Source organism: Vanessa cardui, chromosome 22, assembly GCF_905220365.1.
Source record: "Vanessa cardui chromosome 22, ilVanCard2.1, whole genome shotgun sequence".
In the NCBI taxonomy this organism is placed as follows: Eukaryota; Metazoa; Arthropoda; class Insecta; order Lepidoptera; family Nymphalidae; genus Vanessa; species Vanessa cardui.
The window spans coordinates 4378100-4399013 of NC_061144.1; the positions used below are offsets into that span (position 1 = coordinate 4378100).

At 31.5% G+C, this 20914-nt stretch overlaps 1 protein-coding gene across 1 annotated transcript; it reads left to right on the forward strand.

The window, feature by feature from the left end:
• Nucleotides 1-1716: 1716 nt before the first annotated feature.
• LOC124539370 lies at nt 1717-20761 on the forward strand. Its single transcript, XM_047116742.1, has 5 exons — nt 1717-2481; nt 6330-6440; nt 13853-13940; nt 17660-17792; nt 20553-20761. The coding sequence occupies exons 1-5, from the start codon at nt 1775-1777 to the stop codon at nt 20759-20761; spliced, it is 1248 nt and encodes a 415-aa protein (XP_046972698.1). The 5' UTR covers nt 1717-1774.
• The last annotated feature ends 153 nt before the right edge of the window (nt 20762-20914 follow it).

Sequence of the window (20914 nt, forward strand, 5' to 3'; positions counted from 1 at the left end):
ATTAATTACAATTAAATTAATCGCAATTACATTTTTAATTGCACCTTGCAATTAAATTAATTTGATTAACGTATGTCAATTGCAGCTTACAATTAAAATAATTGCAATTAACTTTTTTAGTTGTTTTATAAAACAATTAAAACTAACAATTAACTTTATATATCAAAATGAAATTAGTAAATATTTAGGAAAATTAAGCTACAAGTATTATACTTCAGACGAATAAAAATGTGGTCAAAGGCTCTAAGTTTTAAGCTTATTTTTTCTAAATGTCTCTTTCCACAGAAAAAAAGTGTTTATTTTTATATTATATAATATAAAGTTGCATTGATAAATATTTCTTCAGCGTAGGTATAAAACAAAAACATTTCAAGTCGTCTTCTTCGCTCAAGTCTTTATATTTTACAGCAGTATTTTTAATTGTTATTTTTAATTAAAATTAACAAAACAATTAAAAATTAATTAATTGTTAATTGTTACTAATACAGTTAACAATTAAATAATTGTTAGTTGTGATTTTCCACAATTACAATTGATTAATTGCTAACTGTAGTAGTAACGATTAACAATTAATTAATTGTTAATCTTTAATTGTTCCTGCAATTAAAATTTGCCCAACACTGTTCACAGTATAATCTACATATCGAACCGACGTTAGCTTCACCTAATATAGTTTATTGAATAAAGTGCTTGTAAAAGCCTACTTGAATACAGTTTATTTTAATAATTTAAAAAAGAACTTGTATCACTGGTACGGAATTTACATTCTATTAAGAATCAATGATGAGAAATAAACTTAATACTTCTCCAATTACATAAATATGTCAATTAAAAAAAAATACATTTTCATGACTGGCAACAAAATATATGTATCTCCTTTGTTATCTATTCGTTTTTATATTAAGCATCAAAGGCTCATAATTTAGTTCATTGTAATCAATATTAATATTAGAAAAACTACCTAAGCTCTAAAGAGAAGGTTAGGTTTTTACACGAAGATTAGACCTGTATAGTCAATTTTTTTATTATAATTCATAGATAAAAGCTAAACTTTTATGACGTCTGTCAATGTGAACATTATTAAACGATTTTTAATCTGTCGCATTTTACAATACAAGAGGGATTAACGATGTTTTTTACGATTGGTAATGACAAGTAATTACGAATCGTAAAAAAACAATTCAGCACTTTACGGTCCCTTAAACTTTTATGAGTTGCTATCTTTTTACAGTGGTCTGTGCTGCGTCGTTAAAATAATCGAATTTGTAATTTTTTTAAATAAATTTTGCAACCTTATTTCTGTATTTCAATGAATTATTATTCAAGGCATTTTTCCTTAATTAAATATGTAATTAGTGTTGCTTATATCAAGCTAGAAAATAATCAAACGAAATGGATTTAACGATAATGAATGTTTTTCATGTATCCAAAAAAGTCCTAAACCCAGACGATTTGATAGCAACCATAGAGATTAATTACCATATAGTTTTTCCCTAAAATTAATCGCTCGTTTTTCATACAAGAATACATTAATCTTTACACTGAACATTAAATTTCATAGACTTGATTAATGATATAGTCCCTAGTCCATTCAAAATAGAGTAAAAACTTTTTTCGGAAAACTATTTACTTTATATAGATAAAGCAGTGTTCAAAAAATGCTCCTGTCAAAACGCTTGTTAAAACCCAGCTGTCATCACATATTATATTCTTACAAGATTTATTTTAATAATATTATAATTTACATAAAAATATAAATGAAGCAAACGTTTTAATGGACGATCGAGAAAAAACCGAACGCAATGAAGAAAATTCTACAAAAGAAGAAACGAGTGATGGAAGAGATATAGTAACTAACAAAGCAATTGTCCAAATCATTGATGACGCTGGTCCGTCAAGAGTCATAAGCTTACCTGGAGCTGTTCCACACTGTCTGAAAAATAGCACTAGACTCAAACCAGGAGTATCGAAATCAGAACATAACATACGACAGATTATCACAACCAAAGATGTCGCCAACGCACTTAGACTCACCTCTCTAAGCTATGCAACCAATCAAGTGCAAAACATTGACCTGAAAGAACTAAAAATACCTATTCTAGATACAAATGTCAAAGAAAATGATGATATAACATTAATCGAACTGAAACGTTTTATGGCTTCTTGTTTCAAACTAAACAAAGACGTAACCAATTTAAATGAAACATCAAATATAAATATACATGCCGCAATAAGTACTATTGCGAATGATTTGGTACAAAATGTTCCAGATGTAAGTCTTACAGCAAATAATGCAACCGTTACTAAGACAGTGGTTACAAATACTGAACCTAAACAACCTAAAGTATCGGAAGGAAATAAGAATAAGCAGCATCCAGACAGTTTGTCTGAAAAATCAGATTTCACGGTGACACAAAGAGATTCGCTATCAAGTATCGGCTCGAATGTGTGCAGAATTTGTATGACTAGAGGAAGAGAGAGGTCAGCATTAAAAATATTTTCCTAGTAAATGTTAAAATCACTTTTTAATGACTCAACGGTTCAAAAGACCAATTTGTTGAAACTATTTTAACCAACTTTGGGTAAAATTTCAAGACCCTGTAAATTTTCTACAGTTAGCCTTTTTCTATCTAAGAATATGGTTTGCAGTTTATACTACTCCAATGTGGGTTGGATTAATATATGACATACTAGTAGTCCTCCGTGGCTTTGCCTGCGTTCTAGGGTTTTGGATGTCATGTGTCAGGCAAAAAAGTAGCCTATGTTCCTTCCTAAGTTCAAGTTTGCTTCATAGCAAATTTTGTCATTTTCGGTTTGACATTTGACAGCTTCGTCATTTGACAGTTAAAGAGCAACAGATCGACAGTTACTTTCACATTTATAATATTAATATAGAAGTGTAGATTTTTAATTGTTTATCCGACAATTGAAGTTTCCTGAAAACACTTCCCTTCACCAATTACTTACTTTGCGTAAAACATAAAAAATATCCAATGCTCCAAATCGATGTTTATAAATAGCTTCATATACCACCGTACTATACCAGAAGTAACATAATTATCAGGGTTGCTAGGGTACGGAAGCTTCATTAAGAGCCGTCGAATGAGTTTGAAATTGCGTTCGACATTACTGAATTATTTTCGACGTACTTGCCTAAAAAGCTTTTTGGGACAAACAGTTTTAACCTATCTATTTAAAAATGTGTTTTAATACTGATTAACAGTGTTTGAAAGTATGTTTTCTAATTGTATCATTCGAATAAAATGTAGGAAGTTAATGTTTGTGGTTAAAAAACATTTTAGCACTTTTCATCCAATTGTTAACAGAAAATCTGAGTTGAAATATTTTTCTTCGTATTATAATTATTGACATGGTCACCACCACAGCTTTATGCAAGATTATCTGGGTAGGTATCACACACTGACCAAATATTAATGGCGAGTGAGCCAGTGTAACTACAGGCACAAGGACCATAATATCGTAGTTCCCAAAATTGGGGTATCGCTTATTTAAAGTATGGTTAATATTTCTCACAGATCCGATATTTATGGTGGTGATCGCTTACCATCAAGTGGCCGATTTACCTGTCCGCCTAAATATATAATTTAATATTTCCATGTAGAGTCGAGATGGCCCAGTGATTAGAACGCGTGCATCTTAACCGATGATTGCGGGTTCAAACCGCTGTTTCACGTACTTAATTTGTCTTTATAATTCATCTCGTACTCAGCGGTGAAGGAAAACATCGTGAAGAAACCTGCATGTGACAAATTTCATAGAAATTCTGCCACATATGCATTCCACCAACCCGCATTGGAACAGCGTAGTGGAATATGTTCCAAACCTTCTCCTCAAAGGGAGAGGAGGCCTTTAGCCCAGCATTGGGAATTTACAGGCTGTTGTTGTTTTGTTTATGTAGTTAAATAACACTAGACATTACGTCTAAACGGATATTTCATATAAGGATATTTTAGATGCTATCATTTGTCTTGTAATCAAAATACACAGTCAAAACTTATCGAAGATTTACATACATATAATAACTTATACATATACATATATACTGATTGTTTTGTTAGAATTCTAAGCGCTCACGTATCGTTCATCCGATTTAGTTGAAACTTTGTACAGTGTTGTTGTCGGTACGTGCTCGAAGACGCTGACGTAGTACTATTAACGTACAATGGATAGCGAGTAAGTCGTTTTGGATAATTGTTTAAGTAAATATTGAACAAGGAAACGTATGCCAACTGTTAGTTGGTACTTATTAAATAAAGGATGTATGTATCCTATAATACGCTAGTTTATATCGTCTTTCTATATTTTAATATTATAAATGTGAAAGTAACAGTTTGTCTGTCGCTCTTTTACGATCAAACTGCTGAATCGTATTTGTTGAAATTTGTTATGAAGCAAACTTGAGCTCCAATAAAGGACACAAACCACTTTTTTGTCTAACACATGACAACCAACACCCTAAAATACGAACGAAGCCGCAGACGACTACTAGTAATGTATAGACATAATATATGTATATAAATGAATCGATTTTCGTTGGTCACACACAGAGTCGTACACAGCCTGAACAGTTTCGCTATTTTTTTTTGTTTGTTTATGTCAAGAGATGGTCCTATAAAAGAAAAATATAAGATGCTAGGATCATTAGAAAATTCACAATATCTTAACGATCATATTAACTTTTCTAATATAACCATCATTAAAGTAACCGTTTGATGTAACTGTCAGTTGTTTGACAGTTTGTGTATTTGACAGAATGCGCACTGCAAATATAGCTAAGAACAGATGCATCTGTCGGTGAATTCGGTCGGTCAATTATGATTTTCAAAGTCTAGCATTTGTGCAATGTCATCCGATAAAGATATATATCTTAAAAATCATAAAAAAAGGTAAAGTAAAGTAACAGCCTGTAAATTACCCACTGCTGGGCTAAGGCCTCCTCTCCATTAAGGAGAGGGTTTGGAACATATTCCACCACGCTGTTCCAATGCGGGTTTGTGCAATGCACATGTGGCAGAATTTCGATGAAATTAGACACATGCAGGTTTCCTCACGATGTTTTCCATCACCGCCGAGCACGAGATGAATTATAAACACAAATCAAGCACATAGATATAGTGGTGCTTGCCTGGGTTTGAACCCGAAATCATCGATTAAGATGCACGCGTTCTAACCATTGGCCATCTCAGCTCTTCTCTTAAAAATCATATTTTCTTGCAGTTTATTTTGTTTGTCTCCGTGTCTTAAGCTATTCATAGATGCACCTAAAAATAAAACTAAGAATGTTTTGTACTGTAGGTTTTCAATATAAATGTTCTTTTTTTATTAATTATACAATATGAATTGAATAGTCATAGCAAAGGCAAGCAAAGTTATATCTGGTCAATTTGTACGTCATAATCGTTAAATCTCTATTTATTTAATTAGAACCAATTTGTAACTGATCTGTACCAAAACTCATATGCTAAACAATTGAAAATTGCACAGAATTTAAAGCCGTAAAAATGCCCGTATATGTTCCACAAGCCGGTTTTAAACCTTTTCTAGTTTTGAGTAATTGGTTTCTAACTTATTCGACCACGCGACTCACTCACGTGAGAATATGGGTTGGAATACTATTTTTTTTTTCATACATGTTTTTTTTCTCGTATGCGTTAGTGTTCTTTCTCCGAGTATAATATACAACAACAACAGCCTGTAAATTCCCACTGTTGGACAAAAGGCCTCCTCTCCCTTTGATGAGAAGGTTTTGGAACATATTCCACCACGCTGTTCAAATACGGGTTGGTGGAATGTGGAATTACACAGTATAAAACAAAGTCACTTATCGCTGTATGGCACTATGTGTGATTAGATCTTTAAAATTATGCAACGGATTTTGATGCGGTATTTTTTAATTGATAGAGTTATTCGAGAGGAAGGTTTTTATTTCACCAAGCATGATATCATTACATTGTATATAAAACAAAGTCACTTATCGCTATTGGTCACTATGTCTGCTTAGATCTTTAAAATTATGCAACGGATTTTATTGCGGGATTTTTTAATAAATCGAGTGTTTCGAGAAGAATACATGGGCATTATAGTAAAGAAACGCTGATAATTTAGACATTCTCTACTATATTTAGTATAAGCATTACACACGTGCGAAGCCAGGTCGGTAGTGAATTATAAATACATCTTTATCTCATGAATTAGATGCTACTTTGATATTGAATCCTCATTTTATTCAAGATCAAAACTAAGCTGGAACAAAATGGATAGCTTTCGAAAGAGATTTTAATTTTTTTTTTCTATTTTTAATCTTTCAGATTAATATCGCCTTGCAACTGCAAGGGATCCTTGGCAAACGTCCATCTTTCTTGCTTGCAGAGGTGGCTTAATCAAGTGGGCAGGAACCACTGCGAGCTCTGCGGTTACAGGTGACCTTAATCACTTTTATATCAGTAGTTTATAACCTGCGACTTTGTGTATATCTCCAAATTCTTTCTTTTTTTTAATTTGAATTATGATATTTGTTTAAAAGGTAATATATGACACTATTCTATTTTCTTATTTAAATAGTAATTATATATGTATAATCATATGACAATATTTTTCAATGTTATTTAAGTGTGTTGTTTCATTCCTATTCGAATGCATGTTATAGTTTTTTTTTTGTATTTCACTTCTCTATATTATCGATTAAGCTACTTGTTGTTATTTATAGATTATTTATCTCTATATTTTTAAAAACAGCATTTATTAGGATTACGACTTATACACTTTGCAATACCTTAATTCTTTAATTTTTTTGTTTAGGATTATTCCTGACCATGTTTTAAATTTATTTATTTATTTATTTATTTAAACTTTATTGCACAACTATTTAACAAAAAATAAATTGAGCAAAAGGCGGACTTAAAGCTATATAGCCTTATCTACCAGCCAACCTTAGCACATGCAAGAAAGAGCGTACAGTAGATGCATAAAGCCATCCTTATATTGAATTACATTACACATACATACATATACACATATATATATATATATATATATATATATATATATATATATATATATATATATATATATATATAAACATACATACACTTACATAAATATATATATTATAAATATATACATATAACATACATTTAATAATATACTAATGATAAAGTAACAAAAGGTTAACAATAATACTAAAAGTACAGTGTAATAATAACAGCTTAAATAAAATAAAATAAAAGGGAACGAAACCAAGTAAGGCGATAAAAGCTAAGACTTATATTTCTTTAAGAGAAATTGTTTTACCCTACTTTTGAACAGATCTTTAGAGGACGTTTCTCTGATGACGACTGGTAATTCATTCCAAAGTCGTATAGCGTTAACAGTGAAAGAATTAGATACAAAACCAGATGTGTGAGGAGGAATAGAAAGAAGAAGGTTATGAGAAGAACGAAGATGCCTAACATGAGTATCGGAAAGAAAATTAAATTTGGACTTAAGATAAGAAGGAGCAAGTGGATTATAAACAAGAGAGTGTAGAATACATAGTATTCTTAAATGCCTGCGATCTTTAATGGGTAGCCAATTAAGCATTAACCGATATGATAAATTTATAAAAAAAAAATTCATGTATCTCATCATTAACTACATAATCAAATAGTGTATCTTAATCTTTATTTAAAAAATAACGCTAAATAAAAAAATCTTGTAAATATTGTATTTGTATTTTATATTCAAGTTATTATTTAATTTCATTGGTGAGAAGGAGTGTTACTGGTGATGAGTTGCTTCTCGGTCTTGCTCGGTATAATCTTCATACTGAGCTGATACCTGCTTTATATTTAATATAATTAATAAAATGTACTTTGTTTCTACTTAAATAGAATATATTTTTATTTCAATTAGAAAGGTTATTCCTTGTGAATAAGATGACAATTAATACAAAGTACATCGTTTTATTATTACCACATAACGTTATTAACGTTAAATAAATAACGTTATGTCTGTTAGGAATTTTGAAACGTTACAATAATTTATCATAGTCCACAATGTATTTTACATCTGAAATAACTTAAATTGTGATGAAAAATAAACGCCAATCAAACGTTGGAATTACAATAATATTCGTTTTTAGTGTTACGTGTTCATTGATAAATTATTGAAAATTTAATAAACCAATCCGATTAGCAGATTCGGTAATTAAACGGTGGAATGACTCCTGAATTTATCTTCATTGCACAAAATGTGCCCTGAATGGGACAAATAATTGAATACCATGCAATGAATGCAAATAATACGGAGCAAATAAGAGTATGTTTTGCGCAAACTTGCGACTTTTTAAATTCGGAACGCTCTATAGATTATAATGAAATTTGATAAGAGAAAATTTGTAAATTAAAATCGAAACGTTATAAATCAATCTATCTGTTAGTGGAAATAAGTAACTTAATGCTTGAGAGAAAGTAGCTCCAAGAAGATAATGTCGGCGCTTCTGTACTTAGTATCTGAAGTGGATTTCAAGGAAAATCGTTGCAAACACGATAAAAAGGTTTCCCAAGTGAATTTATGTTTTTGTTAAACAAAGCCGCTGGTAAAGTATTGTTCAATAGGTTTAGTTGAGATGCTTGGATCACCTGAATCTTAATAATTAAATTAAAATTGGAACAAGCATACTAAATTTTCATGAGTCTCCATGGATCGCACAATTATCCAATTTTATTTGATGTACATACATGTGGATTGAGTAATATGATTAAAAGGAATGTCGTGAAAAATGTCTGAAATTTCTCCTCAAAAAACATTTCGACTCACCGGTAGGATGTTTCCAGACATTGCCCTACCCTCATCTGTACAGAGTATTTGTTCGAGAGACATAATTGATTATGTTGATAGTCAAATGTCGTTTTAAAATAATTATTCCTCAAATTCAATTTCAAACATATTAGGTTGGGGAAAAAGTCTTTTCGCATATAGTATGTATGAACTTGTAATAAAATCTCTTTGGCTATACCATTTGTATCTGGCTGGTTTTGGTAGCATTAAAAAGTTTTAATTTTAAAGAAGGCACTTCCAAATTCAAATTAGGAATTTGTGTGATTTTCATTTGTTTTTGTTGTTGTTAAAATGAGTGAATCTAAAGAAGAAATTTGATACATTTTAAAATTTTACTATAAAAAAGGTAAAAATGCAACTCAAGCCGCGAAAAAAATTTGTGATATTTATGGACCTAATGCAGTATCTGTGAGAGTAGCGCAAGTTTGGTTTAAGCGTTTTCAAGCCGGAAATTTTGATATCAAAGATGCATCTCGCTCTGGTCGCCCTGTTACGGACAAAATTGATGCCATTTTTGAAAAAATGGAGCAAGATCGGCATATTAGTAGTTACGATGTAGCTGAAGAACTGGTAATTGACCACCACAAAACGGTTTTGACTCATTTGAATAAAGCTAGGTACACAAAAAAGCTCGATATATGGGTGCCTCATGAACTCACTGAAAGAAACCTAATGAACCGTGTACTCATTTGTGACTCTTTATTACGACGTAATGAAACCGAACCATTTTTGAAGAAGCTGATAACTGGTGATGAAAAGTGGATCACATACGACAAGAACGTGCGAAAAAGATCGTGGTCAAAGGCCGGTCAAGCTTCACAGACTGTGGCAAAACCCGGATTAACTCGCAACAAGGTAATGCTGTGTGTATGGTGGGATTGGAAGGGCATCATTCATTATGAGCTGTTACCGCCCGGCAGGACCATCGATTCAGAACTGTATTGCGAACAATTGATGAGATTGAAGCAAGAAATTGAGAGAAAGCGGCCAGAATTGATCAACAGAAGGGGTGTGGTTTTTCACCATGACAACGCTAGACCTCACACATCTTTAGCCACTCAACAAAAATTACGAGAGTTTGGCTGGGAGGTATTAATGCATCCGCCGTATAGTCCTGACCTTGCACCTTCAGATTTTCATCTGTTTCGGTCTCTGCAGAATTCCTTAGGCAGTGTCAGGTTAACATCACGAGAGGACTGCCAAAACCACTCGTCGCAGTTTTTCGATCAGAAGCCCCAAAATTTTTACAGCAATGGGATCATGTCACTACCAACAAGATGGCAAAAAGTTATGGAACAAATTGGCACCTACATACTTTAGTCAAATGTAAATAAACTATAAAAAAAACTTTTTGAATTTTCATATAAAATACGAAGAATCTTTTTCCCCAACCTATTATAAAATGGATTACTTTCTAGAATTCGTAATAACTATTATAGGATATTCAAGATCCTGATCAATGATCTCATTCAATGTCAAATTAGTTTCGCTTCACTCCTTGAGTAGTTCTATTATCCTCATAGTATAAAACAAAGTCGCTTTCCACCGTCTGTGAATCGAAATCTTTTAAACTACGCCACAGATTTTAATGCAATTCTTATCAATGAAAAAGTTATTCAAGATAAAAGTTTATATGTATAATGCTGGCATATAGCATTATAGAAATTTCGAGAATATCAATTATGCCGAAAAAAAAAACATAATTTTTATGCTTGTCCATATCAATCTAAAAAAAAAGATCCTATCAAATAATAAACCGACCAATTACAATTGTTGAAAATACAATTAAAGTAATAGATAACCAATAGGAAACATCGCTGTTGAGACACTTGAATCTTTAATAAAATTTGATGCCCTTTCATCTGAACCCAATAATCTACTTCGAAGATTTGATCCCCTTTACTTCGTCCAATCGTTTTAATCGAATAAAAGGCTTTAAGTTGCAAAAAACCATTCTAATTACACAATCCTTGCAAACAAAAGAAAGTTTTCGTTGTAAGGGTGGTTAAGTAAGAATTTAGCCTTAAGATAAAACCTATAAAAACTTGTAATTTTTATTTCAAACCTAGCCCAGTACTATCGCATTATTTAATTATAATTTGTCATCGTATGAGTCATTAGTAACGTAACTTATCTATACAAATAATTTCGTGCAGGTCTACGATATACCCGATCAATACCAATCCACAATTAGATGCTTAAAAAATAATGATTTTTAGTTGACAATATATATCCTCAAATTTCGTATAATCAAGATATTTCGATATTACCTAAATCAATAAAATTATATGAAATGACAATTCAACGGGCGGCCATGTTTGATGTTTACGGGTGCGTTCAGTATGTCTGTTGTTTGCAATAATGTCGGTACGGTAAACTCAATGTAAACTTTTCCACCATAAATTGTTATCAATAAATAATGGTACATCGAATTTGTTTAATTAATTTAAAATATAAAATCAAAATTATTATTTAAGTATGCTCATAAAACGAGTTTTTAATATCATGTTACAGTTTAAATTAAAGTTGGAGGAAACTAGATTATACCGAGAACAACCGACAAGAAACTCAGTAGTTACCAGCATTTTAATACTGCCTTAAAATCAACAAATATTAATTCCACACTTATTTATCATTGATTTAACCTTATATTTAGTAAAATGCCTTTTTTGTATATGTATTTTTTTACACTTGATTGAATTTATTCCATTCCATTATTTGACAGTTTTTAGTAATTACTCAAACATACAGATAGTATCTCGTCTGCTATGCCATGAAAGCTTTTAAAACGAATCTCGCCAGTAATATTTCATTAGTAAAACTTATTTAATGGCCCCAATCGTAACAGTCGTCCGTAGATAGCATTTCGCTTGTTCCAATTTTAAAGATTGAATTTCGAAGAACTTTTACTTTGTTTATTTATTATTTACACAATTATAAACTAACTAGTACTAGCTAGCTTCGTTCATGGGAAAGGTTACATACCTTAGGACCTTTTTTGCCCATGACAATCTATATGCAAGGTTTCATTATTATAGAATTAATAGTTTAAGCGTTAAAGCGTATCGAACAAGCAAATAAATAAATAAAACGAGAGGTGCATCGCATTGGAAATAAATTACTTTCCCTGCAACTCAACTCATATTCCTTACTTACTTATTCATATTCAAATTAAACACTACCACCGGTTCGGAAAAGGACACTCTGATCTGGGAAGAACCGACCAAAGAAACAGTCTTAATTTTTTGTCAAATTAATTAAATGCATATATTGAATATGAATAGAAATAGCCGGGAGGCGATTTTTTTCATTTTTATATTCCCGAGGTGTGCTATCAATCATAAACTCACTAATTGTATAATATGTATGTATATTATGAATTAAATAACAAACACAATAAAAACCAGCCAGTAACATTATTCAACTCTCAAAAATTAATTATTTTTTTAATTGTAATAATTTAATAAATTGCAAGCAACAATCCTTTTACAAGTCGGAAAATTTTATTCAATATACAAATATTATATATATTGACTCAGAGATATGTTTTATTGTCATAAATCCTATCTCGTGGTCTACCACTTCTTAACTTGGTTACCTCTGCTTATAGGGCGGCACTTTAGGAAATATATTAACCATTCCTCAAACCAACAATGCGACATAATCTACTAATATATTTCATACTTTGAGCATGCCAATACACTGACTCACTCGGCTTAGAAAAATACAAAATTTTTATGTTTACCGATTCCAAAACCTATGCGTGGATCAGATCAACACTAACATCAGTTAAGACCATAAGAACGAATTTTAAATAATAAGTTTAAAGAAAGTAATTTTGAAAAACAAAACCGTTATCATTCATCATTAATTTCATGTCAAATTTCTGATCCATATATATGACGTGTAATTATGATGGCTTGTCTGTTTTTATATTTAACGAAGAAATACAACAATGAAACGTTAAAAAAATATATGTATTCCAATAGATTTAAGTAGAATAAAATATCATTTCGTTAATTATCTTCGTTCATTAACAAACAATCACGAAACAGGATTGAGATATCTACGGAAACATTGGAAGAACAATCTCGCTACCGATGGAACGGACGTTCTTGTGAGGCAGATAAATCACATCAACTAATTGCGGGAAATCGAACTGATTACGGTTGAACCGAGACGATCTACCGTGCAAGTTCGAGTATCCGAACTGCTGGGTTAAGGGTTGCCAGATTAAATAATAATTATTATTTATTATTATTTTTTATGTGACTACGGTGACTATATGTAGAGAAGATTGGGTAATTGAGAAGCAAGATGATTTTTAATTTAATGGAAAGTGGTATAATGGTCTACGAGTATTTACTTTATTGGACATAACAGTCTGAACACATCGCAGTCCTCATATATGCTATGTATGTTTATAATGTACAGGATGCGCACTGCTTCGCTCGTGTTGAAGGGGTTAGCTGTAAGGTGTTAAGTATGAAAAAAATTCAAAGTCCTTTCTTAGTGACCAAGCTTGCCTCACACCAAATTTCACCTAATTCTGATTATTGGTATCTAAAAAATCTTAATATGGTTATCTAAACTGCTCCATTGCATAAATAAAAAAATAACATTACCTATAATTTTATTTAAAAAATATCTATATAAAAAATATAGAAATGGGACTTTTTAACGCTGGCAACCCTCAGAGATAAAATATTGGCGGTCGTTTCAATGCCGCTTTTAACCAGTTCCCGATTTTCCTCGGTCTGCTGGCGATCGAAACTCATTAAACACTTGAGACTAGATGTTAAATAGTGTTAACCTCAGACCTAGATAATTTGTACACTACCTAGTCTCTGCAATTTAGAGTCGGAAAACGCAGTAAAGTTACACAAATTATTTAAATAAGAAACGTTATATGTCAAAGGGAAAGCATAAAGAGAATCGGTTCACATATCCTCAAACTTAATCAAACATACCCATGATTGAAAAATTGATTAAAAAATTTCGTACTATTTTATAGTTATCCGGCGATTCGCACGCCCCGTTACACGGTCCTCCAAGCGCTCCGGCTGTGGTTCTGCAATCCACGAAATAGGAGTCATCTACAGGTGAATATTGTGTGGTATCCATACGGCCATGTTTTTTTCTTATCTGTAGACTTTTTGGCGGTAAATTCAATCCTCAGAAGATTAAAAAAAAAACTCTTTTTGAATGATATATTGATTGTCACAATTGTTTATTATAAAACGCTGCTATTTAAAATACGCTTTTTTAATTTTAACGGTTTTTTCCAAATATAAAAACATAATAAAAAGCATTTTAAATGGCACAAAAATTCCATAATTTTATTTAAATTATAACAAATATCTTTGACGTGTGTATGTGTGAGTGACTTATTCACGTTTTTGTATGTGTTTGTATGAAATTATGTGTCCGGTCTATCTAGTCTTGAATCATAGTCACATAAATTTCAGAGCATTTTACTTCGCGTACCATTTACGACCGCTCGACCATCCGGCAATACATCTTCGCATTTTTGTCCGCACTCTGAATTTTTTTGTAACATTTTTGCCGAACGCCCGAAACAGTTCTCCGCTTTTAAAAAGCCATTTAAGTCGTTACAGTTTTGTTTACGATTTCGAACCGATACAATCTAAATGATTCTTCTCACAGATATCGATTTCGTATATTCTTAATTAATTATGACTCCCTTTCAAAATACTTATTCTATTAAAATGCTAAACACTTATTCTAGAAACGTCAAAGAGTCTATTAATAAGAATCATTTGTCATTTTTATTATTCATATTTGGAATTTGAAAGGAATTCGTACTTATGCTTTGAGACTGGCTATTAATAATTTTCTTACATTCGTATAATATTATATTAATAATAAATATGTCGTTAAACTTTTATTACTCATTATTGTAATATCAAATACGCATATTTCCTGATATTCATATACACGAGAACTAAAGTGGCGTGGGTGGCTCAAGACTGTCTGAGACATCCGCACATACTATGTATCAATATTAGTTCCTGTCAGGGCAAAAATGCTACATGACGAAACGGCCAAAGAGACTAGAGATATGCCATCTTATGTTCCCTTTTAATATAAATAAGGAACACTTTATTAAATAACATTGTCTTGTGTCATCATGCTAGCTCTCAGCCAATGCTTTCCACTCCCTTGTGTGTGAGTGTTTGTGTGTTTTTATGATATCCATATGATACTTGTGCATATCAATTAATAATATTCGTTTATTGGTTTTCTATAATGATAAATTATTTCAATAGGCATCAATTTCGAGATTTAATTTCAGTTAGGTCAGGTCGGTATTTTACAGTACCTAGATATTAACTTTCACTAAACGGAATCAATTAACTTTTTAATACAGGAAACCGAAGTTAATGAAACGGTAACATTATACCTGTAATATTTGATGCCGTATTTTATAATCGTTTATTTTAATAAAATATTTTAACAATTTCAGTAGTTAATTAATGTTATGATTCAATGATATTATAATTTTAAATATCAATAAAATTCACGTAACGAAATGTTTAAAGTGTAATGTTTATAATGCAATACAAATGCGTTTCGATAAACGCATAATATTATTATAGTACGACACAACTTAGATGTAGCATCGGCAAATTAAAAAAAACCACTTACTGCCGATTTATACAACCAATAGAAATAGCTCCCTATCGTGCCTTTCGACGCTATTCATCGCTATAGATTTTCGCTTCAACCCGAGAAAGTGCATGTAAATCGACGAATATATTAGATCATATGGTATTACAAGTTATTACGTTTGTGTAAAGAATTAAAGATCATATTCACTTAAGAAATAAACATTGATAATTTGGGATAGCGTACTTAATTCAGATGTGATCGGTTTAACGTATTTTGCCGATGCTACATCTAAGTTGTGTCGTACTGTAAGTAGATACATAATTATGACATTTGAATAAGCAATATCTCGATATCATTCAAATTCTCCACAAATGACGCTCAGTGTAATCCCGGCATTAAAAAGTATAATTGAGTAGGTTTCCAATCATCCCAGCTCATATTGAAACTAGAATGAACATTATGCTGATAGCCTGATATCACAATGGATTGTGATATTACACTAGTTGCAGGAACCAGCTCGGTCATATGTGTTTGCAAGTTTTAGCTTAAAGGATAAATGAATCCAGAGTATGTGATATACAGATAGAAGAAACAGTTTTACACGAGCAGTGATACTCTTTTATACAGCCTATTCAATCATCGAAGGAGTTAATTCAAATAAAAATATTTTATGTAAATTCGAAGATTGATCGAGATTTTTAGTAATCTGTAATATTATTTACGGATTGCCAAAAAATACGTTTCGAATGTCATATGATTTTAGTATTGTAAGTCTGATTTAGATTTGTTTATTTTTATTCCTTCTTTATTGAAATAGGAAAATAAGACGTATTCGTGTACTACGAACTATTACCTATGCAGGTTCCCTCACGATGTTTTCCTTGACCGCCGAGCACGACATGAATTAATATAAACACAAATTAAGTACATACTCAGTGGTGCTTACCTGGGTTTGAACCAGCAAACATCGGTTAAAATACACGCGTTCTAACCACTGGGCCATCTCAGCTTTGGTAGTGTTAGTGACCTCGTTAAATTGCCATCTGGGGTAGATCCACCCAGTCTGATCCACCCTAAGATCTGGAACTGCAACTTTGCTCTAATACTAAAATCACCTATGCCATTTTACAATTCGATAATATAACTAAAACTTATGATTTATTGAGTATCCAAACGGTTATATTAAAACCATTACATGACTAATACTTAGTCGAAATTTGCAAAATTCCAGAGCTTCTCAACCCAACCCATATTTTAGCCACGACCGCAAGAGGTCGTAGTCGCCCTCCAACCGCGTTAAAGATGGCGCCTGCCATCTGACGTGACAAGAGAGCATATTGAATTTCTATATCGCTTCTGTCACTTATTAAATTACAGCCGCTCTAAAATGTGCCTAACATTAATTTGTCTGACATTTACGTAAACAATGTAGACATGGATTAAGCATGTTCTGTCGTTTAGATAAAGCGGAAGCAGAAGCCTGTAACATTAATGAGGAAAGTAAAATAATTTGCTTTCGCATTTCTGTTTATATAGTATAATGATTTTTTTTTTTTAATTTTAATTCAATTATCGCTACGTGCAATCAGTCTGCCTAATATTATTTCCCTTGTGACTATCATACTGGTTGACACCAACTTAATAGAAGAACATGATGAAATTTTTTTTGTGGCTTTAATATATTTGGTGGTAGGGCTTTGTGCAAGCCCGTCTGGGTAGGTATCACCCACTCAACAGTTATTCTACCCCCAAATAACAGTACTCAGTATTGTGTTCCGGTTTGAACAAAGCCCCACCACCAAGTAAACTTAATTCTCGCTGCATAAACGTATAACGTGTTTCCCTCACGTGAAGTGAGGGAGTATGTGAGGCTTACCGGTGCCCAGAGCACCTAGTGTCCCTAGTACACTGGTATACTCACTAAAAAATCAGCGGTACCCTCTCTATCTCTTATCAAAAGCCACGGAATCGCTTTCATATGCTACCGTGACAAAATATACAAATAACCTGTACTTATTCCGGTCGAAATATGATTTGGCAATAAGCAGAATTGCTTCTTTTTCTATTTAATTAGAGTTATAAGACGCGCACATTTGGATGTTCCAATTATTTTATAAGTATTGTCTAAGAAAGGGTTGTTGATTTTAATGTTTTGATACTATTACTTTAACAATGTGTTTCTTTTCAGTCCGATTGCTTGATATTTTGGCTGATTTCAACAGTGACAGCCGGCTTGCTGGCGGTATGCATCGTTGGCACACAGTATTTTGTGACTGAGGGTAACAATTTTGGTAAGCCCGATGCCATTAGAAAGAACGAAGGTTTGTTTTTATTTATTTTTATTTTTTTTAATTTATAATGGCATCGGATTAATGTTCTTAATATTTAATATTGATCGTATATATTAATAAGTATACACCTAATATTTATGTATAAAACAAATATATATGAAAATTCCAATCAAAAATACACAAACATACTTTGGATTTACGCAATCTCTACAAGTTCTCTACAGCTCCGCTTTATCATACACTGGACACAGCTTTTAATTAATATGCATTTAGATATACTACGACATTCTATATCGATAATATCGATCTTTATTTATCTACATTAGTTTTACTTACAGTGCTGAAACCAGGTTGACCGACATTTTAAATATCATTTATGGCTAGATTGTCAAAATTAAATGAAAAATTTTACACTCGCTCACTAATAAGCACGTCTTTAGTATACACGTACTTATTACGCACACCAAGATAATTTAGTTGGGCTGTTTGTTTTAGTTTCTTTTATAGGGCAACACTCTATCTAGATACATATATGTTATTCAAACTGTAGTAGGTTAGATTTACGTATTTCAAGCGTTTTGCTAATAAATCAGCTATACTGTGCACTACTAAAAAGTTAAGATTAATTCTTTATTTATAATATATATACATTCAACTACTTGTGTCTACTTCAATATTACCTCCAAAATTCAATTAATATTTTCGTTGACGTTCATAACGCCATTATTACGCAAAACCATAGTGAATATTATAGATTAATCAAGCTCTTGACCAATGATATGCTATCAATTTGCTGTCAAATTTTGTTTATTGTCTTTTTTCCTCCCATGGTTGGAATTGAGTATTGTAATTTCAGTAGTTAAAATAATATAACGTTTTACAATGATGCTTCAATCTCTCTATCTTTTGTCAGAATCCCCGCTATCGTCAAATTGTTTTCTAATGACAGCTCAATCATATTTAAAATAAGAAATAGTGTTACATGCCAGTATTAAATGCTACGCCATATAAAATAATATTAATTACAGTTTTACATATTGTTGATCAATTAATTACAATAATAATTGTATATAATAAAGCAATAATAAAAATTAAATAGCCCCCTGCTCAATGATGTTCTAGTAAACAGATATGTCATTAACGCGCAAAAAGTGAAGACTAGAAAACGTCCTAATTGGGGACGTTTGCCTTTAGTCGTTTTCATCAAAATACGTTATAATACATCATAATTATGTAGTAATACGTTTTGCTTAATTAAAACATCTAGTTATCCCTTTTCCTTATTGTTTTTATCAAGCTATCCTTTTTACTTGTAACGAAATGTAAAATAAACGGTCCCCGGCGCGGCACACATTTTTCTGTTGTATAGTATGAATATAACATATCTGTTTTTTAGAATATCATTGCCCCTGCTATATTAATAATATGCAATAATAATGTGATAAAAATTATTATATAGAATCAAATGTCATAACACCGTATTAAAGGCTAATGTTACTCTCGTAGCAGTATATATAAATAATAATCTAAGTGAATATCATAGACTATTAAAGATCTCGACCAATATTATCGAGTCAATTCCACATGATAATTATTTATTTGGCTTTACTCTTAATGCGCCTATAGGTATGTTGTAGTACTTTAAATCAATTTAATTCGTGAAAAATAATAAATCTAACCGATCGATTATCGGGTCACAGATATAAATAATGATATTCAAAATCAGTGAAATACGCAAAATAGTGGATACTATTTATAGGAATACACATTCGATATCTTGATAATAAATATGAAAATTCCAGTCACTCATAATAATTCTTCAGATTTGATTACGAAAATAATGAATTCGGGAAAATAGATTGATGAACCCATCGTTACTTATATTCTTATTCAGAGAAAATATTATTATGTAGAACGTGCTAGTAAAATAAATTAGCTGAGTAATAATAGAAAATATATATTGTTGGAATAAACAAGCAACATCAGCGTCAAGTCATACAACTTCCCTATTTAAAAAAAAAAAATGGCGGGATATTTGTAGTTGACACATTGAGAATTGCAATTCTAATTATTACGGTGTAATGTGATTATTGATGGTTATTTGTGTTGTACAGTAAATGTTTTTCTTTTGTGGTAGATTGATTGTTATTATAAATTAAAGATAATTGTTTTAGAGGTTAACCTACTCCCTACTTCTGGTTCTAAAAATATATATTGAAACAATTATAGCACTTATATCTATACTAAATTACGTCCTCGACTTCGCTCGTATTAAGACTGATCATACGTTAAAAACACAAACTTGCCTCATGTCTATTTTAATCAAATTCGTAAAGCCGTGAATAACTGACAGACAAAGTTACCTTTGCATTTGTAATATTAGTTTTTAGAGAAATCCAATGATATTCTAATAAACAGATATGTTATATCCATACTGAACAACAGAAAAAAGTGTGCCGCGCCGGGGACCGTTTATTTTAGGTTATTATTTCATTTCGTTAAAAGTAAAAAGAATAGCTTGATAAAAACAATAAGTAAAAGGGATAACTAGATGTTTTAATTACACAAAATATTATACGTAATATTAATACGTAATTATGATGTATTATAACGTATTACTACGTAAAACAACTAAAGGCAAACGTCCCAATTAGGACGTTTTCTAGTTTTCACTTTTTGCGCGTTAATTAACATATTATCTGTTTACTACAACATCAGTGGAGAAATCATACAAAAATATGTTCCATAAATGAATATACATTTTACGTATTCATAAATATTACTTTTCAGGTATATCTCATCGTATCACAGAAACGGCGATGGATTTCTTTATGGCAATAGTTCTTTGTGGCTATTCAGTGACGGTATACTTTCTATGGAAAGACCATTACGTAATGTGGAACCGTTGGCGGAGGGCAAACGTCAATGTGCAACTGTTATTAACCCCCGACTCGAACCCTGTGCCATTTCTCCCGAGGTCTAGATATAACGTTGTTTGAATATACTTATTTTTTTCACTGAACACTGTTTTTTAATTGGTAATAAGGTAATGTTGCATAAATATTAAATACATAAAACGGGTTGTTAATTATTATTTTTTGCGAAATATTTTGGCAGGGAAGGTCGATTCTCTTTTTTTCAACTGACTTCAA